The following is a 19705-nucleotide window of genomic DNA, read 5'->3' as shown; positions in this document are numbered from 1 at the left end:
GATCACTAAAATCCCCTTCCAGTTCTCAAATTCTGTCACAATTGGCTGTGTGATCATTTGGCATAAAGAAAACACTTCATTTTCATACTGAAAGTACCATAAAAATGGTTTGTTACCTCAGCATAACAATTAAGTATTAGTGACAGACAGTGGTAAAAACTATTCAAAACCAGTTTTCTGTTATTTTCTTTAAAGATAGTTTAAGTCTATATGGGAGGTTGTATTATAAGATCAGAGGATTAAATATATCAGAGTAGTCCTGACTTTGAAAAAGTCCAATCATCAATTTCTACTTTTTTCTTCATTGCTGTAAAATGAAGATTTTACCAGCCTCTGTGTATTTTCTGGGAACAAAATCATGAATACAGTAATAGAAATTTACACAGGCAGATTTACTGTGAAACTTACATTTCAGAGCTCCTTATTTATACCAGCTCCTAAGGTCCTATACCTTATTCTTGTATGGAAAGTTTGTAAAAAAATTTTTCTTAAAGAGATCTCCAAATTTGTATCCATAATAACTGAATCCACCACTATTTATTCAAGTATATTTGGAGAAATAGTGACAGAGAAGTTCAATCTTATATTAAATTAAACTTTTCTTATCACCCTCCAAAATAGAAAACTTTTTGGTGTTTTGAAGTCTGATTTAGGCAGCTTGATTCAGAAAAAAAGTTTTCTGGAGTGAGAAGTTAGAAGGAATTTTAATTTGGGATAATAGTACTGCATAAGTGTGCTTTAAAATTTTTTCACTGAAGGATAGATAACTTTACAGAATTTTGTGGTTTTCAGTCATACATCAACAAGAATAAGCCATAGGTACAGCCGTGTCCCCTCCCTCCCATTTCCCTCCACACCCCTCCCTTCAGCCTGTTACAAAGCCCCTGTTTGAGTTCCCTGAGTCATACAGCAAATTCCCACTGGCTATCTGTTTTACATATGGTATTGTAAATTTCTATGTTACTCTCTCCATACATCTCCCCTTTTCCCTACTCTCCTCCCCCATGTCCATAGATCTGTTCTCTACTTCTGTTTCTCCATTGCTACCCTGAAAATATATTCATCAGTGCCATCTCTAGATTCCATATATATGTCAGTATACAATATTTATATTTCTTTTTCTGACTTACTTCACTCTGTATAACAAGCTCTAGGTTCGTTCACCTCATTATGCCTGTCCTTTTCCATTATGGTTTATCACAAGATATTGAATATAGTTCCCAGTGCTATATAGTAGGACTTAGTTGTTTTTCCATTGCATCTGCTAATCCCAAACTCCCAAGCAATTTCTCCCCTACTCACCATCCTGCTTGGCAACCACAGGTCTGTTTTCTGTGTCTGCGACTCTGTTTCTGTTTTGTAGATAAGTTCATTTGTGTCATATTTTTTATTTCCTCATATGTGTAGCATCCAATATGAAGCTTTCTTACTTCCTTTCTTAATGCTGAAATATTGTGGATTTTCAGTCTAGTTGGCTCCAGGTTTATTGTTGCAGAAGTGTGACTACAACATTGAAAAGCAACTAAGATCTTCTCTGAATCATCTTTCTGGAAAGTTTCTGGGAAAAGGGAAAACATGAAAAATATTTATATTTCTGCTCTCTATCAAGTGTATATTAAGTTAGAATGTCTGTGAAAAATAATTTACTTGATTATCACTGTTGGAGGATTTCCATTCCTCAGAATAAATGGATAAGGATTTCATGAGGATAAGTATTTCAGTTCCACATCTCTGATGCAATCTTTTCCTCTAAGCTAGCTGGATTGTTCAGTTGGCCCAAGAGCTTGAGACCTGAAATTCTACATTCTTGGCACAGTTCTGAGTTCTCACTATAAATGTAATACCTGAGGTTGCAGGAGGTCAAGGAAGAGGAGGAAAAATAATTTCATGCATATCACTTCATCTTCAGTTAATTCTTATAATGTTATCCTCTTGGAAGGAAAAATGTTCTAGTTCAGCTTTTGAGGGAAGGATGAATTTAAAGATCATTCCCAGTGCTGAGATTGGAGTGGAAAAGGGAAGGAGAGTCAGCAGATTTTTATAGACTATCTGTTGTATAAAGATGCCACAGGGCCCAGCAGTTCCAATTCTAGGAATATAATTAAGAGAAACCAAATATGTGTACACAAGTGATTATAACAGCAGTATTCATAATAGCCCCAAAGTGGAAACAACCCAAATATCTATCACCTTATAAATGGGTAAGCAGTGTGGTATATCTGTACAATGGAATTCTCATCAATGAAAAGAAATATTGAGTCATGCTACAACATGGGTGAATCTTAAAAGCATTATGCTAGGGAAAGAATCCAGTCACAAAAAAACCACATATTATATGATTCTATTCAGATGAAATGTTCAAAACAGGGAAATCTATAGAGACAGATTAGTGGTTGCTCAGGAATGGAGAGGTTGGATGGGAGAGATTAATATTTGAAGGAAATAAAACTTTTTTTGTGGTGATGAAAATGTTCTAAAACTGTCCATGGTGATGCTCTCACACATTGGTGAATATGCTAAGAACCGTTGTTCACTTTAAATAGATGAAATCATATGGTATGTGAATTCTATCTCAAAAAAATGGGGGAATATAGTGATTAATCAAAACATAGATTTACACATGTATCCTCCTCTGAAGAAAGCACTTGTCATCCAGTTATACTACTTATACCAATATTTAAGTTTTTAAAACTGAAAGCAAAAAGAGAAAACAGTCAGCCTTAGAAGAGAGGTGACATTTAGCTAGACTGTGAGAATAGTTGGGATGTGGATATTCTAGGTAGAGGGATTAGCGTAAGCAAAGACAAAGGTATGATGAGGCAACTGTAGTAATTCATTTTTTCATGAGGTTTGAGGCCAGCTCTGAATGTTATTTAGGTAAAGTTAATGTTTCTACTGGAGGCAGTATGGAAACATGGAAGTATTTTGAACAGAGCTGTGCTACTATCTTAACTGTGCTTCAGGAAGATGATTGTAATAGTAGTGTTTTAAAGATGAATTCCAGAAAAGATAGACTAGAAGCTGAAAGAGCAGAAACAAAGGAGAGAGATAATGAATGCTAACAGAAAGGGAAAGTGAAGAACAGATAAAAAGAAATATTGAAGCACACTTGTGATTTAATTGAATGTTAAGGAAAATGAGAAGGAAAGAGTCAGAAAGTTGATGTGAGCCATTTAGTAAAGGGGCTTCCCTAGTGGCTCAGCGATAAAGAATCTGCCTGCAAGGCAGGAGACACAGGTTCAATCCCTCAGTTGGAAAGATCCCCTGGAGAAGGAAATGGCAAGCCACTCCAGTACTCTTGCCTGGGAAATCCAATGGACAGAGGATCCTGGCAGACTACAGTCAATAGGGTTACAAAGAGTAGGACATGACTGAAGTGACTGAGCATGCATGCACATTTAGGGAAGAAGCCAAATGGATAGTTGAAAGAATGGGTCTGGGGTTTAAAACAGTGGCCAGAAGTTTCTATTGACAAAGTGTTACTTGAAACCATTAAGTGGACAGAAATTAGGATAGCAGCCTACATCACACAGAGGCCTTTAGGCAAATACCTGGAGGAATAACATTGATTTAGAGATCAGAGAGAAGAGGAACTACAGGAGGAATAATGTGGAAAAACAGGAGAGGACAGTTTCAGGGAACCCAAGGGACATTTATAAATAAAGAAGGAAGGTGGTTAAATGGGGGAAAAATCCAGAACATCTTAGGTGTAATGAATAAACTTTCAGTTCAGTTCAGTCGCTCAGTCATGTCCGACTGTGACCCCATGAATTGCAGCATTCCAGGCCTCCCTGTCTATCACCAACTCCCGGAGTTCACTCAGACTCACGTCCATCGAGTCAGTGATGCCATCCAGCCATCTCATCCTCTGTCGTCCCCTTCTTCTCCTGCCCCCAATCCCTCCCAGCATCAGAGTCTTTTCCAATGAGTCAACTCTTCGCATGAGGTGGCCAAAGAACTGGACTTTAGAAGTAAGGTTTTCAGCCGTAATGCTATGTGCAGTATTCTAGTGGGGGAGGGGGAATGATAAAACCAAGAAAGTTTAATTCCTAGAAATCTTAAAGAGTTTATTTTAAAACATTTATAGATCTGTGTAACTGCAGATGGAGAGAGTACCCATTTTAAGGAAAATTATGTAAAAATGAATAAGTATTTAGAGAGAAGAAAAATACTCAGCATGTGTGTCCATAGCATTAGAAAAATATTTTCTAGGAGTGAACACCTCCTGCATTTGAAACTAGTCAGGACATGAAGATATTAGTAAATGCCTTATTTTAAAACTACTTTCTCAGAAATTTCGCAACTAGTGTTCATATAACAAGGAATGTTTTAGTTCCTTGAAGCTATAGTCAGACTAGATTAGCAGGACGTACATGCAGACATTGTAGTTTTTGACTGGGTGATGCTTAGGTAAAATGTGATGCTGAATTCAGGCAAGTTTTAGCTACCAGTTGATCTAAAGCATTCCACAGCCATAGAATTAGAGGAAATAACAAAATAATGAAAAATTAGTTTATAAGTATAGATGTAAGAGGAGATTAGGATATCCTCTACAGGAGAAATGTGCAAATGGGGGTCAGTGCCTTTTTTTAATAGTATTTTTCCCCCTGTAGGGATTTCATATCCAAAGCTAGTCAGGCATCCCCAAATTATTTCAATATATGTAAATTTTAAATTATTATATTCTTTGACCCAATAGTTCTACTTCTAGAAATACATTCCCAAAAAAACCCCAAAATGTAAATGGACAATAAGACAAAGGTCTTCAAAACACAGTAACTTTTAGTATTTGAACAAAGGATTGAATACAGCCTTGATTTCAAATTTTGGATAAACAGTTGTGAATGAATTGTGGCTTTTCCATAAGATAAACATTGAACAGCCTTTAAATGATCTTTGTGAATAGTTTGCCATGTTTGATAACATGGCAAAATGCTAATGATCTAGAGTTAGATAAAAGAGGTTGACTGGTGGAATCATGTGTATAATGTGATCTCAGAGGTATAACAAAAAAATATATGCATGAAGAAATAAATATGTTCATGAAGAAAACAATCCCAAATTGTTAATGAAGTTTTATCCTAGGTAGGATTATGGATTTTTTTTTCATGATGGTGCATATTTCCCACTCTACACTGGGCATGTATTTTTCTTTAATAGATAATAAAGAATTATCACTACCCCCCAAATCTGAGAGATGAGTTATAGAGAGACTAGGAAAGGGAAGATTGATGAGTCCATTTAAATCATCATGCCTTTCAGAAAAGCAATTCAAAATATAAACCTTTGTGACAGAGAATCAGTAGCATCACCATATGCTGTCAGATTAGTCTTGTCTACTAGTAGCCTCTATTGAGTTTCCTTAAGACTCAGACAGACCAGTGGAAGCCTTACTGTAGATTCTGAAATCTAAGGACTTATTTGTCCCCCTGGTGTTGTTTATGCCAGAGTAGCCTGGGTCTTTGTTGCGAAAATTTTACCTTTACATATGTCATCCACAAACTGATTAAGATAAAATTTTAACTTTGTAATACTACATTTGTAAATACTTAAAACTGTCATGTTATCAGTTACTGCTTCTTGAATTTTACCCCTATAATTACATATTTTATTCTTCTTTTTCCATAGGTGCACCATAAATACAAAAGACTGAAGTTATAAAAGAGAAAAAAAAAAGATTGCTGCTTTAATGACTCTGAACAATACAGTATATTTTGTGCCATATATGAAAAGGTATTGTCTATAGATTTATGACTTAGCTTTCTCCTACCAAATGGGAGCAAATGATATTTTCTGGGTTTTCTGCAGTGAACTTTTATTATATTTATACAAAAAAAAGGAATTAATAAAATTGGGACAAAATATTCTTTTATAAAAATTTTTTAGTTTCAAATTATTTCCTTATGAAAGTGAAAGTTGCTTAGTCATGTCCGACTCTTTGCGATCCCATGTACTATACAGTCCATGGAATTCTCCAGGCCAGAATACTGTCCAGAACAGCCACAAGCTGTTCCCTTCTCCAGGGGATCTTCCCAACCCATTTTCATTATTTTCGATGATGGCATAAAATATGGATAATTACCTGGCTAAAGTTATTTTATTCCTATTATTGTTATTTGCAGAAATATATATTGCTTTTTTTGTTGTATATATATTGCTTTTGCTTCATAATTCGACTTTGAAATAACAAATTTTTTTCATGTTAAAGTAACAGGCTTTGCAAAACATTTAGAAAGTACAAATAAGCAAAAAGAAGAAAATAAAAAATAACCTGAAATCCCAACTCCTACCTGAGCTAAAACACAAGCCTGCAAAGAAATTCAAATTTGTAGGTGAAAGAAGCCTTGTTTCCCATCTCCACTGTTGCATGTCTCTTGTACTGTACCTTATTTATTGTTGTTCTTGTTTAGTCAGTAAGTTGTGTCTGAGTCTTTTGCGATCTCTGTCTTTGGGACCCCTGGCTCCTCTGTCCTTGGGATTTCCCAGGCAAGAATACTGGAGTGAGTTACCATTTCCTTCTGCAATGTATCTTCCTGACCCAGGGATCGAACCCATGTCATCTGCATTGGCAGGCGGATTCTTTACCACTGAGCCAGATAGGAAGCCCACTCTACCTTATACCCTGGCTTATTTACTAAAATAAATCAAAGCAAAACAAGTAGAAACTGTCTTGTAGAAGAATAACACTTGGTCAGAGAATTCCTATTTTATTCTTTCAGGAATGTATAAAGATGACTGTTTCCTTATGCTCTCACCATAAAATGTATCTTTTCTTTATTACTTTATCAATTTGGTGGGTAAAATTAGGTTTTTTGTTATTTTACTTTATACTTCTTTGATTACTATTGAAATTATATGTGTTTCATATCATTAATAGACACTGCTTTTTTTCTTCTTTAATTTCCTATTTATGTCCTTTGAGTGTGTGGGTTGGTATGTGTATGTATATGTTTACTTATCTGATGTTAAGAATAAATTAACTGGGACTTATTTTGCAAGAACAATCTCTACTTGCTGTTCAATTTTATTTATTTCAACTTTTTAAAGCAATAATTATTGACATACCATAATCTGAACATATTAAGTCACAATGTTTTAACATGTGTGTGTGTGTATGTGTATCCATCATCATAATGAAGATAGTAAACATATTCATCACTCCCAAAAGCTTCTCACATCCTTTCTCTTCTCACCCTAGCCCTGTCCCCAGGCAACTACTGATGTGCTGTCACTCTAGGTTAGTTTGCATTTTCCAGAATTTTATGTAAGTGAAATCATAAAATATATTCTCTATTTTTGTTCTGACTTCTTTCACTCGGCATAATTATTTTGAGAATTATCCATGTTGTAGCATATATCAATAGTTCATTTTCTTTCTGAGGTACATTCCATTGTCTGAAAGTCCCACAAATTTTTTTATCTATTTATCTGTTGATGGATATTTGGGTTGTTTCCAGTTTTAACTATTAAAAATAAAACTGTTATTAACTTTTGTGTGCTGTGCTTCTTTAGGACATTTGCTTTCATTTTTCTTGGGTAGATACCTAGGAGTGGAATAGTTAGGTCATATGGTAGATGTATGTTCAGTTTTTAAGAAACTGCCAAATAGTTTTCCAAAGTATTTCTACCACTTTTACATCCCGCCAGCAGCATCTGAGAGATATAGTTACCTCAGATCTTACCATCAGCTGGTATAGTCTGTCTTTTTAATGTCAATCTTTCTAATAAGATGTGTAGTAGTATCTTATTGTGGTCTTAATTTGTACCTGCCTAATCAATAATGATATTAAGCATCTTTTTTTTCCCCTTAGCTGCCATCCATTTATCTTTCTTGGTGAAGTGTGTGTGCTAGTCTTTTTCCCACTTTTATCTCTTCAAATATTTTCTTAGGTCCTTTCTCTCTCTCTCCTATTCTTGGACCCCTATAATGCAAATGTTGGTGTGTTTAATATTGTCCCAGAGGTCTCTTAGGCTGTCTTCATTTCTTTTCATACTTTTTTCTGTATTCTGTTCTGCCACAGTGATTTCCACCATTCTATCCTCCAGGTCACTTATCCGTTCTTCTGCCTCAGTTATTCTGCTGTTGATTCCTTCTAGTGTATTATTCATCTGTTTGTTTGTTCTTTGGTTCTTATAGGTCTTTGGTAGACATTTCTTGCATCTTCTCCACTGTTTTCCCAAGATCCTGGATCATCTTCATTATCATTATTCTGAATTCTTTTTCTGGAAGCTTGCCTATCTCCCCTTCATTTAGTTGTTTTTCTGGGGTTTTATCTTGTCCCTTCATCTGGGATGTAACTTTCTGCTTTTTTCATCATATTTAACTTTCTGTAATATGGTTTTTGTTTTGGCCACTGTGGGACTGTGCTTCTTGCTTCTTCTGTCTGCGCTCTGATGGATGAGGCTAAGAGGCTTGTATAAGCTTCCTAATGGCAAGAACTGGTGATAGGGAAAACTAGGTCTTGCTCTAGTTGGCAGGGCTTTGCTCAGTAATGCTTTAATCCAATTATCTGCTGATGGTGAAGTTGTACTCCCTCCTGTTAATTGTTTGGTCTGAGACGACCCAGCCCTGGGGTCTACGGACTCTGTGGTAGGATTAATGGCTAACTCCGAGAGGGTTTACACCAAGGGGGACCTTCCCAGCTTAATGCCACTAGTGCCCCTGTCCCTGTGGTAAGCCCCTGTTGATACACGCCTCCACAGGAGACCATCCAACACTAGCATGTAGTTATGGTTCCATCACCTGCGGGGTCACTGCTCCTTTCCTCTGGGTCTTAATGTGTCCAAAATTTTGTTTGTGCCCTCCAAGATGGGAGTCTCTGTTTTCCCCAGTCCTATGGAAGTCCTATAATCAAATCCTGCTGGCAAGATTCCCTGGGGATTCCCAGTCCCTTTGTTGAATCCTCATGCTGGGAAGCGTAAAGTGGGGTTCAGAACCTTCACAACAGTGGGATAACTTCTTTGGTATTATTGTTCTCCAGTTTGTGGGTCACCTACCTAGCAGGTATGGGATTTGATTTTATTGTGATTGCACCCCTCTTACTGTCTTGCTGCAGCTTCTTCTTTGTCTTTGGATGTGGGGTATCATTTTTTGGTGGGTTTCAGCATCCTCCTGTCAATGGTTGTTCAACAGTTAGTTGCAATTTTGGTATTCTCTCAGGAGGAGATGAGTGCACATCCTTCTACTCTACCATCTTGAATTGGAAGTCTCTCACCCTCTTTTTCTCATTTCTAAAATTGGGTTGTTCATGTTTTGAGGATTGTTTATATTTTCTGAATGCATATCCATCATGAGACATATGTTTCTCAAAGACCTTCTTGTAGACTGTGGCTTCATTCTATTAACCAGGTCTTTCAAAAAGAATGTTTTTAATCTAATTTAACCTTTTTTTCCTTTATGGATTGTGCTTTTATTTTTTAGGCTTTTTAAAAAGTTGATTTATTTAGTTAGTATTATTTTTTTGTCTGTGGTGAGTCTTCATTACTGCATGAAGGCTTTGATACTGGAAAAGACACTGATACTGGGAAAAAAGTTGAAAATGTTAGTCAGTCAGTCCTCTCTGACTCTTTGTGACCCCATGGACTGTATGAAGGCAAAAGGAGAAGGAGGTGGCAGAGGATGAAATGGTTAGATAGCATCTCCAACTCAATGGATATGAATTTGAGCAAACTCCAGGAGATAGGGAAGGACAGGGAAGCATGGCAGGCTGCAGTCCATGGAAGTTGCAACAAGTCAGACACTACTTAGTGACTGAACAACAATGACAAGAACAGTTTTATCCAAAATTTAGATTATATTGTAAACTAAAATTAAGCTAATTTGTTTTTTAAATGACTGCTTATTACCCACTTTGAAATCAATGCTCATTGTTTTTTTGCATTTGTCCAAGTAACCTTCCCAGTATAGAAACTTAAATACCACTGCTGATGCTCTAAATACAACAGATCACACCTAAATGAATATACTTCAAAAGCAGAATCATTGTTGCATAAAAAGGTAGCAGCTGAATTGTAATATATTTTAACACATGTTTTTCTCACCAGACTTTTCTCTCTGAATCTACGTAGTACTAACCACCCGCTACCCCAAATTAGATAGCAGTCTACAAACTCTAAAGTACATTGCATGTCTTACCTCTATTGTCAGTCATGTATCTGGGATAAATATGTAGTCTCTCCCTAGGAAAAGCTTTCATCATAGAAGTCAAGGAAGATCCAGCTGGCATGCTGGCTAAGTGACATTTTCCAGTTGCCTATTGCAGTTGTCATTAACTAGAGAAAGTATCTATGTAGCTAATGGTCAGGAAGGATATATACTTGGCCTTGCAGTCTTACAGACTGTTTGATTAACTCATTAATGGGAGAATCAATTCAGAATAATAATGTTTATATTTCTTTAGTCCCCTTTTGGAAATTTTTTGAGTTTTCTTCCCCTTACATAATTGATAATTTATCTGTTCTTTCTCTTCTCAAAATCTGTCATTGATATTTTGATTTTCTTATCTTTACTTCCCATTTGTTTCAGTTATCTAAAACAGAAGTCTTTCTGTTTTATTTTATTTATTTTTGGTTTTTTTAGCTTTATATTTTTATTGGAGTATAGTTGATTAACAATGTTATGATAGTTTCAGGTGTACAGCAAAGTGAATCAGTTATACATATACATGTATCTATCCTTTTTCAAATTCTTTTCCAGTTTAGGTTGTTACATGATACTGAATTGAGTTCCCTGTGGTATATAGTAGGTCCTTGTTTATTATCCATTTTTAGGTATAGCAGTGTGTACATGTCAGTTCCCAACTCCCGAACTATCCCTTCCCTGCACCCTTCCCCTCTGGTAACCACAAGTTCCTTTTCTATGTCTGTGAGTCTGTTTATGTTTTGTAAGTAAGTTCATTTATATCATTTCTTTTTAGATTCCACTTATAAGCGGTATCATATGATCTTTCACTTTATCTGTCTGTCTTACTTCACTCAATATGACAATCTTTAGGTCTGTCCATGTTGTCTCAAATGGCATTATCTGTTTCTTTTTAATGGCTGAGTAATATTCCATTCTATACATGTACCACATCTTCTTCTTCCATTCCTCTCTCTCTGCACATTTAAGTTACTTCCCTATCTTGGCTGTTGTAAACAGTGCTCCAGTGAACGCTGAGGTGCATATATCCTTTTGGGCCATGTTTTTCTCTGGTTATATCCCCTGTGGGATTGCAGGGTCATCTGGTAGTTCTTTTTTTAGTTTTTTAAGGAGCCTGCATAGTTCTCTATAGTGGCTGTACCAATTGACATTTCCACCCTCTCCAGCATTTATTGTTTGTGAATTTTTTGATGATAGCCCTTTAGACTGGTGTGAGGTGATATCTCATTGTAGTTTTGATTTGCATCTCAGATATAACTCTGATACAGTACAATTCACCCATTTAAAGAGTACATTTCAGTAGTTTTTAGTATATAAACAATTTTACAACCATCACCACAATGAATTTCAGAACATTTCATTATACTAAAAAGAAAGCCTGTACCCTTTAGCTATCAACCCAACTCTTTCACCTCCTAGCCCTAGGCAACCAAAAGTCTACTTCCTGTCTCTATAATATAATTTACTTGTGATGGATGTATTATATAAATAGAATCATACAATACATAGTGTTTTGTGACTAGCTTCCTTCACTTAGTGTAATGTTTCATCTGTGTTGTGGTGTGTATCAGTACTGCATCTCTTTTTATCCCTGAATAATATTCCATGGTACTGATACACCTTATTTTGTTTCACCAAGTATACTTTTGGTTTGTTGCTGAATAATGCTGCTATCAATATCCATGCAAGTTTTTGTATGGACATGTGTTTTTATTTCCCTTGGTATATACCAAGAAGTGAGAATTTCTGGATCAAGTGATAACTCTTATGTTAAGTTTTTGATGAGCTCCCAATCTTTTTCCCAAGATGACTGTACCATTTTACATTTCCACCAGCAGTTTTGGAAGGTCTGAATTTTCCCATATCCTTACCAGTACTTATTATTTGACTTTTTGATAATAGCCATCCTAGTGGGTATGAAAATGGTGTCTCATGTGTTTTTAGTTTTTATTTGTCTTATGACTAATGGTGTAGAGCATCTTTTTATGTCTTAATGGCCACTTGTATGTCTTTGGATAAATATCTACTCAGATCCATTGCCCATTTTTCTTTTGGATTACCTGTCTTTTTATTATAATTTATAAGACCAAGATGCTTTTTAATATGAATTAATGAATTTAATTAATATGAATTTAATATGTAATTGCCACCAAACAAAATGTATAATCTAATGTCAAACCTTATTTTCCTACAGGTACTGAAATTTTACACCCTCCCCCCTCAAATATTTGTCAATGAGAGAGAAAGCTGATTGGGATTTCAAAAGCAAAGTGCTTGCACATATTGGTCATCATGCGGAAAGGCGTGCCACGAGACCCAGAGATTGCTGATCTGTTCTATAAAGATGATCCTGAAGAACTTTTTATTGGTTTACATGAAATCGGACATGGAAGTTTTGGAGCAGTTTATTTTGTAAGTGATTAAAAATTGTTTGGATCAAATTACGAAAGTTTGATTTCTATACATTCCAACTATTACTTGTAAAATGCACATGTTTTTAATGTTTATTCTACAAATTAAATGATGTCTACAGTCCAGGCAAATAGTCTTTGCAGAAAAGCCAGTCCTAGAATTCTAGGCCTTATTCAAGTCAGTGGTATCTATATCAAATGACTCTGCTCTCAAAGTGAGGCCAAAACATTATAAGCTTGAATTTGAACCCTGTACATTTTCCTTACATGCCATGTTCTTTTCTGCCTCAGGGCATTTATATATGCTATTCCTCCTACCAGGAATTCTACATTCTACATTCCTGTCTACATTCTACATTCTACATTCCTGTCTAACTCTCGTTTTTCCTACAGATATCAGCTCAGGTGTTAAATCCACAAGAAAGCCATTTCTGTTCAACCCTGCATCACTGAATTAAGACTTCGTTTATGGTTTCATAGCCCCCTGTGCTTAGCCCACTTTGTTGCATTTGTCACAGTTACAATTGTATAATTATGTGTGAATTTTTTTGATTCCTCTATGTCTCACTAAATAATAAGCTCCATGAGGACAAGAGTTATATCTACTTGTTCATTGCTATATCCCCAGTAACTAGTATAATGTCTGAGTAGTAGGATGTAAATGACATCAGTAAATGATGGATAGATGGGTGGATGGCCAAATGGGTAACCACTTAGATGGACTGACAGATTTTTAGTAGCAATCATGTTAACCCAGTATCTTAGGTTAAGGGATACTTGGCCTAGCTCCATAGAGTCAATTTGAATTCCAAGACTTTAGCTTCTGATGAGAAGAGTGAGAAATGATCAGCTAAGTGTTAACATACCTCCTTCACCTAAAGTTCATTTCATAAAACATGTACTACTTTATTTCAATAACTGTAGGAGTTTGCATCATCAAATTAACACATACTTCCTTAAGAGTACTAGTTCATTAAAGCAAGTAATATTTAAGTATGACTTTACTACCTATTTCTCTTCCAAACCTGTTATCACATTTTTTTTTCTTAAATAGTATTTGACTTTTTTTAAAGTGGTCCTTTATGTCCTTCCATCTAGATAGGGCTTATCTTTAGTTGTCCTTCCAAACACGATTATATTAATTGCATCTTGAGCTCATCCTTTTGTTTCTAGCCAAATCTTAAGCCCGAGTTTTCTCTGAGTGCTCTCTCATTCCTTCATGTCTATACTCAGCACTACCACTACTCCTCTTCCCTCATCTAATACTTGGCTCCCACTCAAGTACATTTTATCATTAAGTACTACCTTCCAGGGCTGAAGAGAGTGCTAATTTTCTAGTTAATACACTCATGTTAATCTTTGAGGTTAGAGTAGTATTTACAGGCCAATCAAAGTCCTATCTTTCTCATTCACTGAGACACCATTTTTAAAAAGGATTCTTAAAATTACAATTATATCATATATACAGAGTGTACATGACACATACACACGTATATTTTAATATATAATTTAAAGAATAATTAAAAGGTAAATCCCTTTGTAACCACCAGCCATGCTGAGAAATAAAATATTGCCAACACCCAAAAGCCCCTTTTTGGTTAGAAGAATACACTATGCTGAATTTTGTTACAATGACTTCCTTGTCTTTATATATAACCCACTTACTTCTCCACCCCCTAATAATGTAATTTGGTTTTGCCTCATTTTGAACTTTTTAACACGGAAGTATTCTGTATACATTTGGTTGTGACCTGTTTGTTTTGCTTAGAGATACTTTCTTCAGCCAGTCATCTTTCTTACTGTCCTTCTATTACTTTATGACTAATTCATTATCTCAGAATCTCCCTTGGTTAAAGAAAGAGAGTGGTTCCAATCTCTGTTTGACTCTTCAGATTTAAAAAGCAGCCAGACCCTTCTCAAAGTTCTCTTTTAGAATAAATACAATAAACCAAGAATGCTTTGAAACTTACTAACAGGCTGTTTGTGTTAGGAGTTAAATGAGACCTACTTTGCTATAGAAAACCCAGTACTTTTTGGACTAAGTCCTGTCTGATTAGCTAGAGTACACTAGTTCCTCTTATCCACAGTTTCAGTTATCAGTGGTCACCCTCAGTCCAAAAATACTAAATGGAAAAATCCAGAAATAAGCAATTCTTGAGTTTTAAATTGCTAGATGTTCTGAGTAACATGATGTATTGAAAAAAATTGTTATTTGTTGATAATGATAGACTAGAGAAATCACAAAGATACCTGGATGGCTTTGATACTGAAATGTAATCATTAACTATATATTGCCTGTATACAAAAGTATATAGTGCAGCCCCATATAAACCCATAAGGCACATTAAAAAAAAAAAAAACAGATTAAAGGGAAATTAACTGATACTTTACTATAAAACTTTAAAAAGCTTTAACCTTTTATCTACAGTGGTCTCATAGGCATAAAATGGATTTTCTCCTGTGCCAGTCCATGTTGCTCCTCCCTATTAATAGATTCTTCCTCTTGTCACTCATACCATTATAACCGAGAAGACTATCATCTCTTACAACTGCTGTAACCTCCAAACTGATATTTGTACATCCATTCTGGTCTCTCTCCAGTCTTTCGGCAACACCACAGAGAGCTTGAGGGTTGTTGGGGAGCAGAAACATGTTAATATGATCACATCACCTTTTCTCTATAAAGTCTTCAGGGGATCTCCTCCTCTGTCCTTAGGTTAAGTTCAAATTCCTTACTGCATTCAGCCTCTAAGGTCCTTTATGAGGTGATCCCTCTATATCTGAACTATTGTTGTTCTTCAGTCACTAAGTCGTGTCCAACTCTCTTGTGACCCCATGGGCTGCGGCATGACAGACTCCTCTCTCCTCCACTATCTCCAGGAGTTTGCTCAAATTCATGTTCATTGAGTCAGTGATGCTATCTAACTGTCTCATCCTCTGCCACCCCCTTCTCTTCTTGCCTTCTGTCTTTCCCAGCATCAAGGTCTTTTCCAGTTAGTTGGGTCTTTCCATCAGGTGGCCAAAGTATTGGAGCTTCAGCTTCAGCGTCAGTCCTCCAATGAATATTCAGAGTTGATTTCCTTTAGGATTCACTGGTTTGCTCTATATTCCCTCTTATTCTCATTGCTCTAGTTAATACATAAACGTTTTCTTGTAATCATCCATCATAGGATCTATACTAATTATGATTTTATTTTTGTTGCTGTCTATGCTACTAGAAGAGAGAGAGGTACTTGGCATACTTACTCACAATTCTATCCCTAACATTTAGCCCAATACCTGCCAAATTTTAAACACCTAATAAATACTTGAATTATGAAGAACTCAGAGAATTTGCCACTGCTTATTAGTACTTTTCTTGTGGCAGAGTCATATTAGCAAGCTGTAAAGACCAGAGTCTAGCAACCAACATTTTCAAAATTTTTACACTTCAGCACTATAATTCTGTTAGGCTTTTTATAGTTTATAACTTTTATGCAGAATGATGCCAGGGAATATGTTAAAAGTGAATAGTATGCTGGCACTGCTCTTATAGAATCAATCAGTTAAGAATATATATTATTTTCAGAGAAAATTGAAACTATTGATGAAATATCTCTGTGTATTTGGATTTACATAAGTAATTTAGAATTTAGTAGCAGTAAAAATGAAATAATGAAAAACTCTGTATTAAAGGAAAATAAGGGCAGAATGTGTTCATTTTTGTATTCACTTAAAGACAGTGTATTCACTAAAGACAGTTATAAAGTTTCTAGGGTTCTAGTGTTGCCTTGTTGAATTCAGTATATCATCCATAATCTACCTAAAGCAGATCATTTAGTTTTGTTTTTCTGGGTATAAATGCCTTTTAGTTTTAGTTGAGGCTTAATAACTAGGGCAAAAGGAAACACTTATGTTTTAATTCTTATATTTCTCCATAAACTAGCAAAGAGTTGACAATAGTCTAAATGTAGCTGGAAATGGTTATGAAAATATTAGAAGCACATATGTAGTAAGTTCACAATAAATATATTTTGAATCAGTGATCTTGTTTAACATTACTGAGACCATTGAGACAATTGGAAATAATAATGAACATAAGTTTCAAGAATAAAACTTGAAATGTTTAGAAGTTGTAATCATTCATATTTCATGCAAAGATGGGCTCAACAAAGGACAGAAATGGTATGGACCTGACAGAAGCAGAATATATTAAGAAGAGGTGGCAAGAATACACAGAAGAACTGTACAAAAAAGATCTTCACGACCCAGATAATCATGAAGCTGTGATCACTCACACTCTCCTAGAACCGGACATCCTGGAATGTGAAGTCAGGTGGGCCTTAGGAAGCATCAGGTGGGCCTTAGGAAGCATCACTACGAACAAAGCTAGTGGAAGTGATGGAGTTCCAGTTGAGCTATTTCAAATCCTGAAAGATGATGCTGTGAAAGTGCTACACTCAGTGTGTCAGCAAATTTGGAAAACTCAACAGTGGCCCCAGGACTGGAAAAGGTCAGTTTTCATTCCAGTCCCAAAGAAAGGCAATGCCAAAGAATGCTCAAACTACCGCACAATTGCACTCATCTCACACGCTAGTAAAGTAATGCTCAAAATTCTCCAAGCCAGGCTTCAGCAATACGTGAACCGTGAACTTCCAGATGTTCAAGCTGGTTTTAGAAAAGGCAGAGGAACCAGAGATCAAATTGCCAACATCCACTGGATCATCGAAAAAGCAAGAGAGTTCCAGAAAAATATCTGTTTCTGCTTTATTGACTATACCAAAGGCTTTGACTGTGTGGATCACAATAAACTGTGGAAAATTCTGAAAGAGATGGGAATACCAGACCACCTGACCTGCCTCTTGAGAAACCTGTATGCAGGTCAGGAAGCAACAGTTAGAACTGGACATGGAACAACAAACAGACTGGTTCCAAATAGGAAAAGGAGTACGTCAAGGCTGTATATTGTCACCCTGCTTATTTAACTTATATGCAGACTACATTATGAGAAACGCTGGGCTGGATGAAGCACAAGCTGGAATCAAGATTGCCAGGAGAAACATCAATAACCTCAGATATGCAGATGACACCACCCTTATGGCAGAAAGTGAAGAGGAACTAAAAAGCCTCTTGATGAAAGTGAAAGAGGAAAGTGAAAAAGTTGGCTTAAAGCTCAACATTCAGAAAACGAAGATCATGGCATCTGGTCCCATCACTTCATGGCAAACAGATGGGGAAACAGTGTCAGACTTTATTTTTTGGGGCTCCGAAATCACTGCAGATGGTTATTGCAGCCATGACATTAAAAGACGCTTACTTCTTGGAAGGAAAGTGATGACCAATCTAGACAGCATATTAAAAAGCAGAGACATTACTTTGTCAAAAAGGTCCGTCTAGTCAAGGCTATGGTTTTTCTAGTGGTTGTGTATGGATGTGAGAGTTGGACTATAAAGAAAGCTGAGTGCCGAAGAATTGATGCTTTTGAACTGTGATGTTGGAGAAGACTCTTGAGAGTCCCTTGGACTGCAAGGAGATCCAACCAGTCCATCCTAAAGGAGATCAGTCCTGGGTATTCATTGGAAGAACTGATGTTGAAGCTGAAACTCCAATATTTTGGCTACCTGATGCGAAGGGCTGACTCATTTGAAAAGACCCTGACACTGGGAAAGATTGAGGGCAGGAAGAGAAGGGGCCGACAGAGGATGAGATGGTTGGATGGCATGACCGACACAATGGACATGGGTTTGGGTGGACTCCGGGAGTTAGTGATGGACAGAGAGGCCTGGCGTGCTGGGGTTCATGGGGTTGCGGAGAGTCAGACACAACTGAGAGACTGAACTGAATGATTCATAAAGCAGTATGATGCATTGGAAAGCTGAAATCCCATTGATAGTTTCCTTTCTCTGTACTAAAACACTGATTTCTGGTTTTTTTTTTTAAGTTTCAGTTCTGAATTTTAACTAGTGTAAAATGCATTAAAAATTTCCCATGTATAGATAAATGGAAATGTTTTTCAAATTTCAAGTCTTTGCCTAGCCAATAGGTTCTGTAAACAAGTATACATATCAAGTTCTAAGTGATGGTAACTCTGTAAATGTGAAGAAATACATTTTTATTGTAAGGTGATTCTTTTTTCGTTTCTCTTGTTCCAAATAAGTGTTGATAATAAATAACCTTAATAATATTGCAATTATATAATACTATTGGATTACATTTGTGTGGACCTTTTTTTTTCTTTCTATAAAGTGTAAGGATTTGTTTGTTATAAACCCCTACTATAAGTTAAAATTCAGCATTGTTTTAGCATTTTCTAAGCCTTTCCCAGACTCCTTAAGCTGCATAGTACATAGATTCATACCCCAAATACCTGCTTTACAGATACAGTCCCTCTACCTGTATTACTGAATTTACACCAACTTTTCTTTGTTGTTACACAAGCATAGTCTTAATATTGCATTTTAAAAACCAGCAAAATGTGAGAGGTTTTTGCTTTTAACAAAAGTCAATCTGTACCTTCTAAATGAATAAAATACTAAAAAATGCCTTTACACAGTCCTGCCAATTAAAAACTGTAACTAGTGGAGACCTTGTTTTTATAATAGGATACTTTTACCTGAGTGCTTGTACAAAAAAAATTTAGTAAGTTTCTATTTTCTCTGCATTTTGGAATAAGACTCTGTGGTTAAATTCTTTGTATACCATTATTATTTATTGTTGAAATTATTTTTTCTAATTAGAAAGAAACCATTGCTGTATCTGAGGAGCTTTTCTAATTGTACATAAGAAACTGATTAGGGATTTTTCTTTAAAATCGGTGACCTTGTTTTACCAGAGAGTGAATTCCAATCTTTTACTTCAGAAACACTGCTATAGCTTTATTAGTCCACAATAATAATATCACAGAACTAAAACAGCTTACTTAACATCAAGGATATGACATTGATATGGAACCCTGTTAATAAAGAAGGCTAAGATTAGATAATCTTTAATGTCTTGTGTTTATATTTTTCTGAAAATTTTTAGAAAATTACTTAGTTTTTAATTTCTTAAGTGAATTTGGAGGGAAAGATTATTACCTGAGGTATTTCTGGTTGTCATGCGTGCTTTCAATGAACTGTTATGTTTTCAGTTTGGAGAAGATTGTTGTTTTTAGTCACTCAGTCATGTCTGACTC

General features: G+C 35.8%; 1 protein-coding gene across 4 annotated transcripts in view; it reads left to right on the top strand.

Annotated features, from left to right (window-relative positions):
* The window catches only part of TAOK3 (TAO kinase 3), a 188703-nt gene that overhangs the window by 91387 nt on the left and 77611 nt on the right, over positions 1–19705 (top strand). For 3 of the 4 annotated variants that reach the window (XM_027566729.1, XM_027566728.1, XM_027566727.1), the window contains 2 exons: positions 5629–5733; positions 12336–12553. In XM_027566729.1, coding sequence (XP_027422530.1) covers positions 12434–12553 — 120 coding nt within the window. In that variant the 5' untranslated portion in view covers positions 5629–5733; positions 12336–12433. Of the gene's footprint in view, positions 1–5628; positions 5734–7198; positions 7238–12335; positions 12554–19705 lie in introns of all 4 variants that reach the window. The other variant, XM_027566730.1, reaches the window with a different exon arrangement.

Source organism: Bos indicus x Bos taurus, chromosome 17, assembly GCF_003369695.1.
Source record: "Bos indicus x Bos taurus breed Angus x Brahman F1 hybrid chromosome 17, Bos_hybrid_MaternalHap_v2.0, whole genome shotgun sequence".
NCBI lineage: Eukaryota > Metazoa > Chordata > Mammalia > Artiodactyla > Bovidae > Bos > Bos indicus x Bos taurus.
This window is presented reverse-complemented; position numbering and strand designations above follow the sequence as displayed.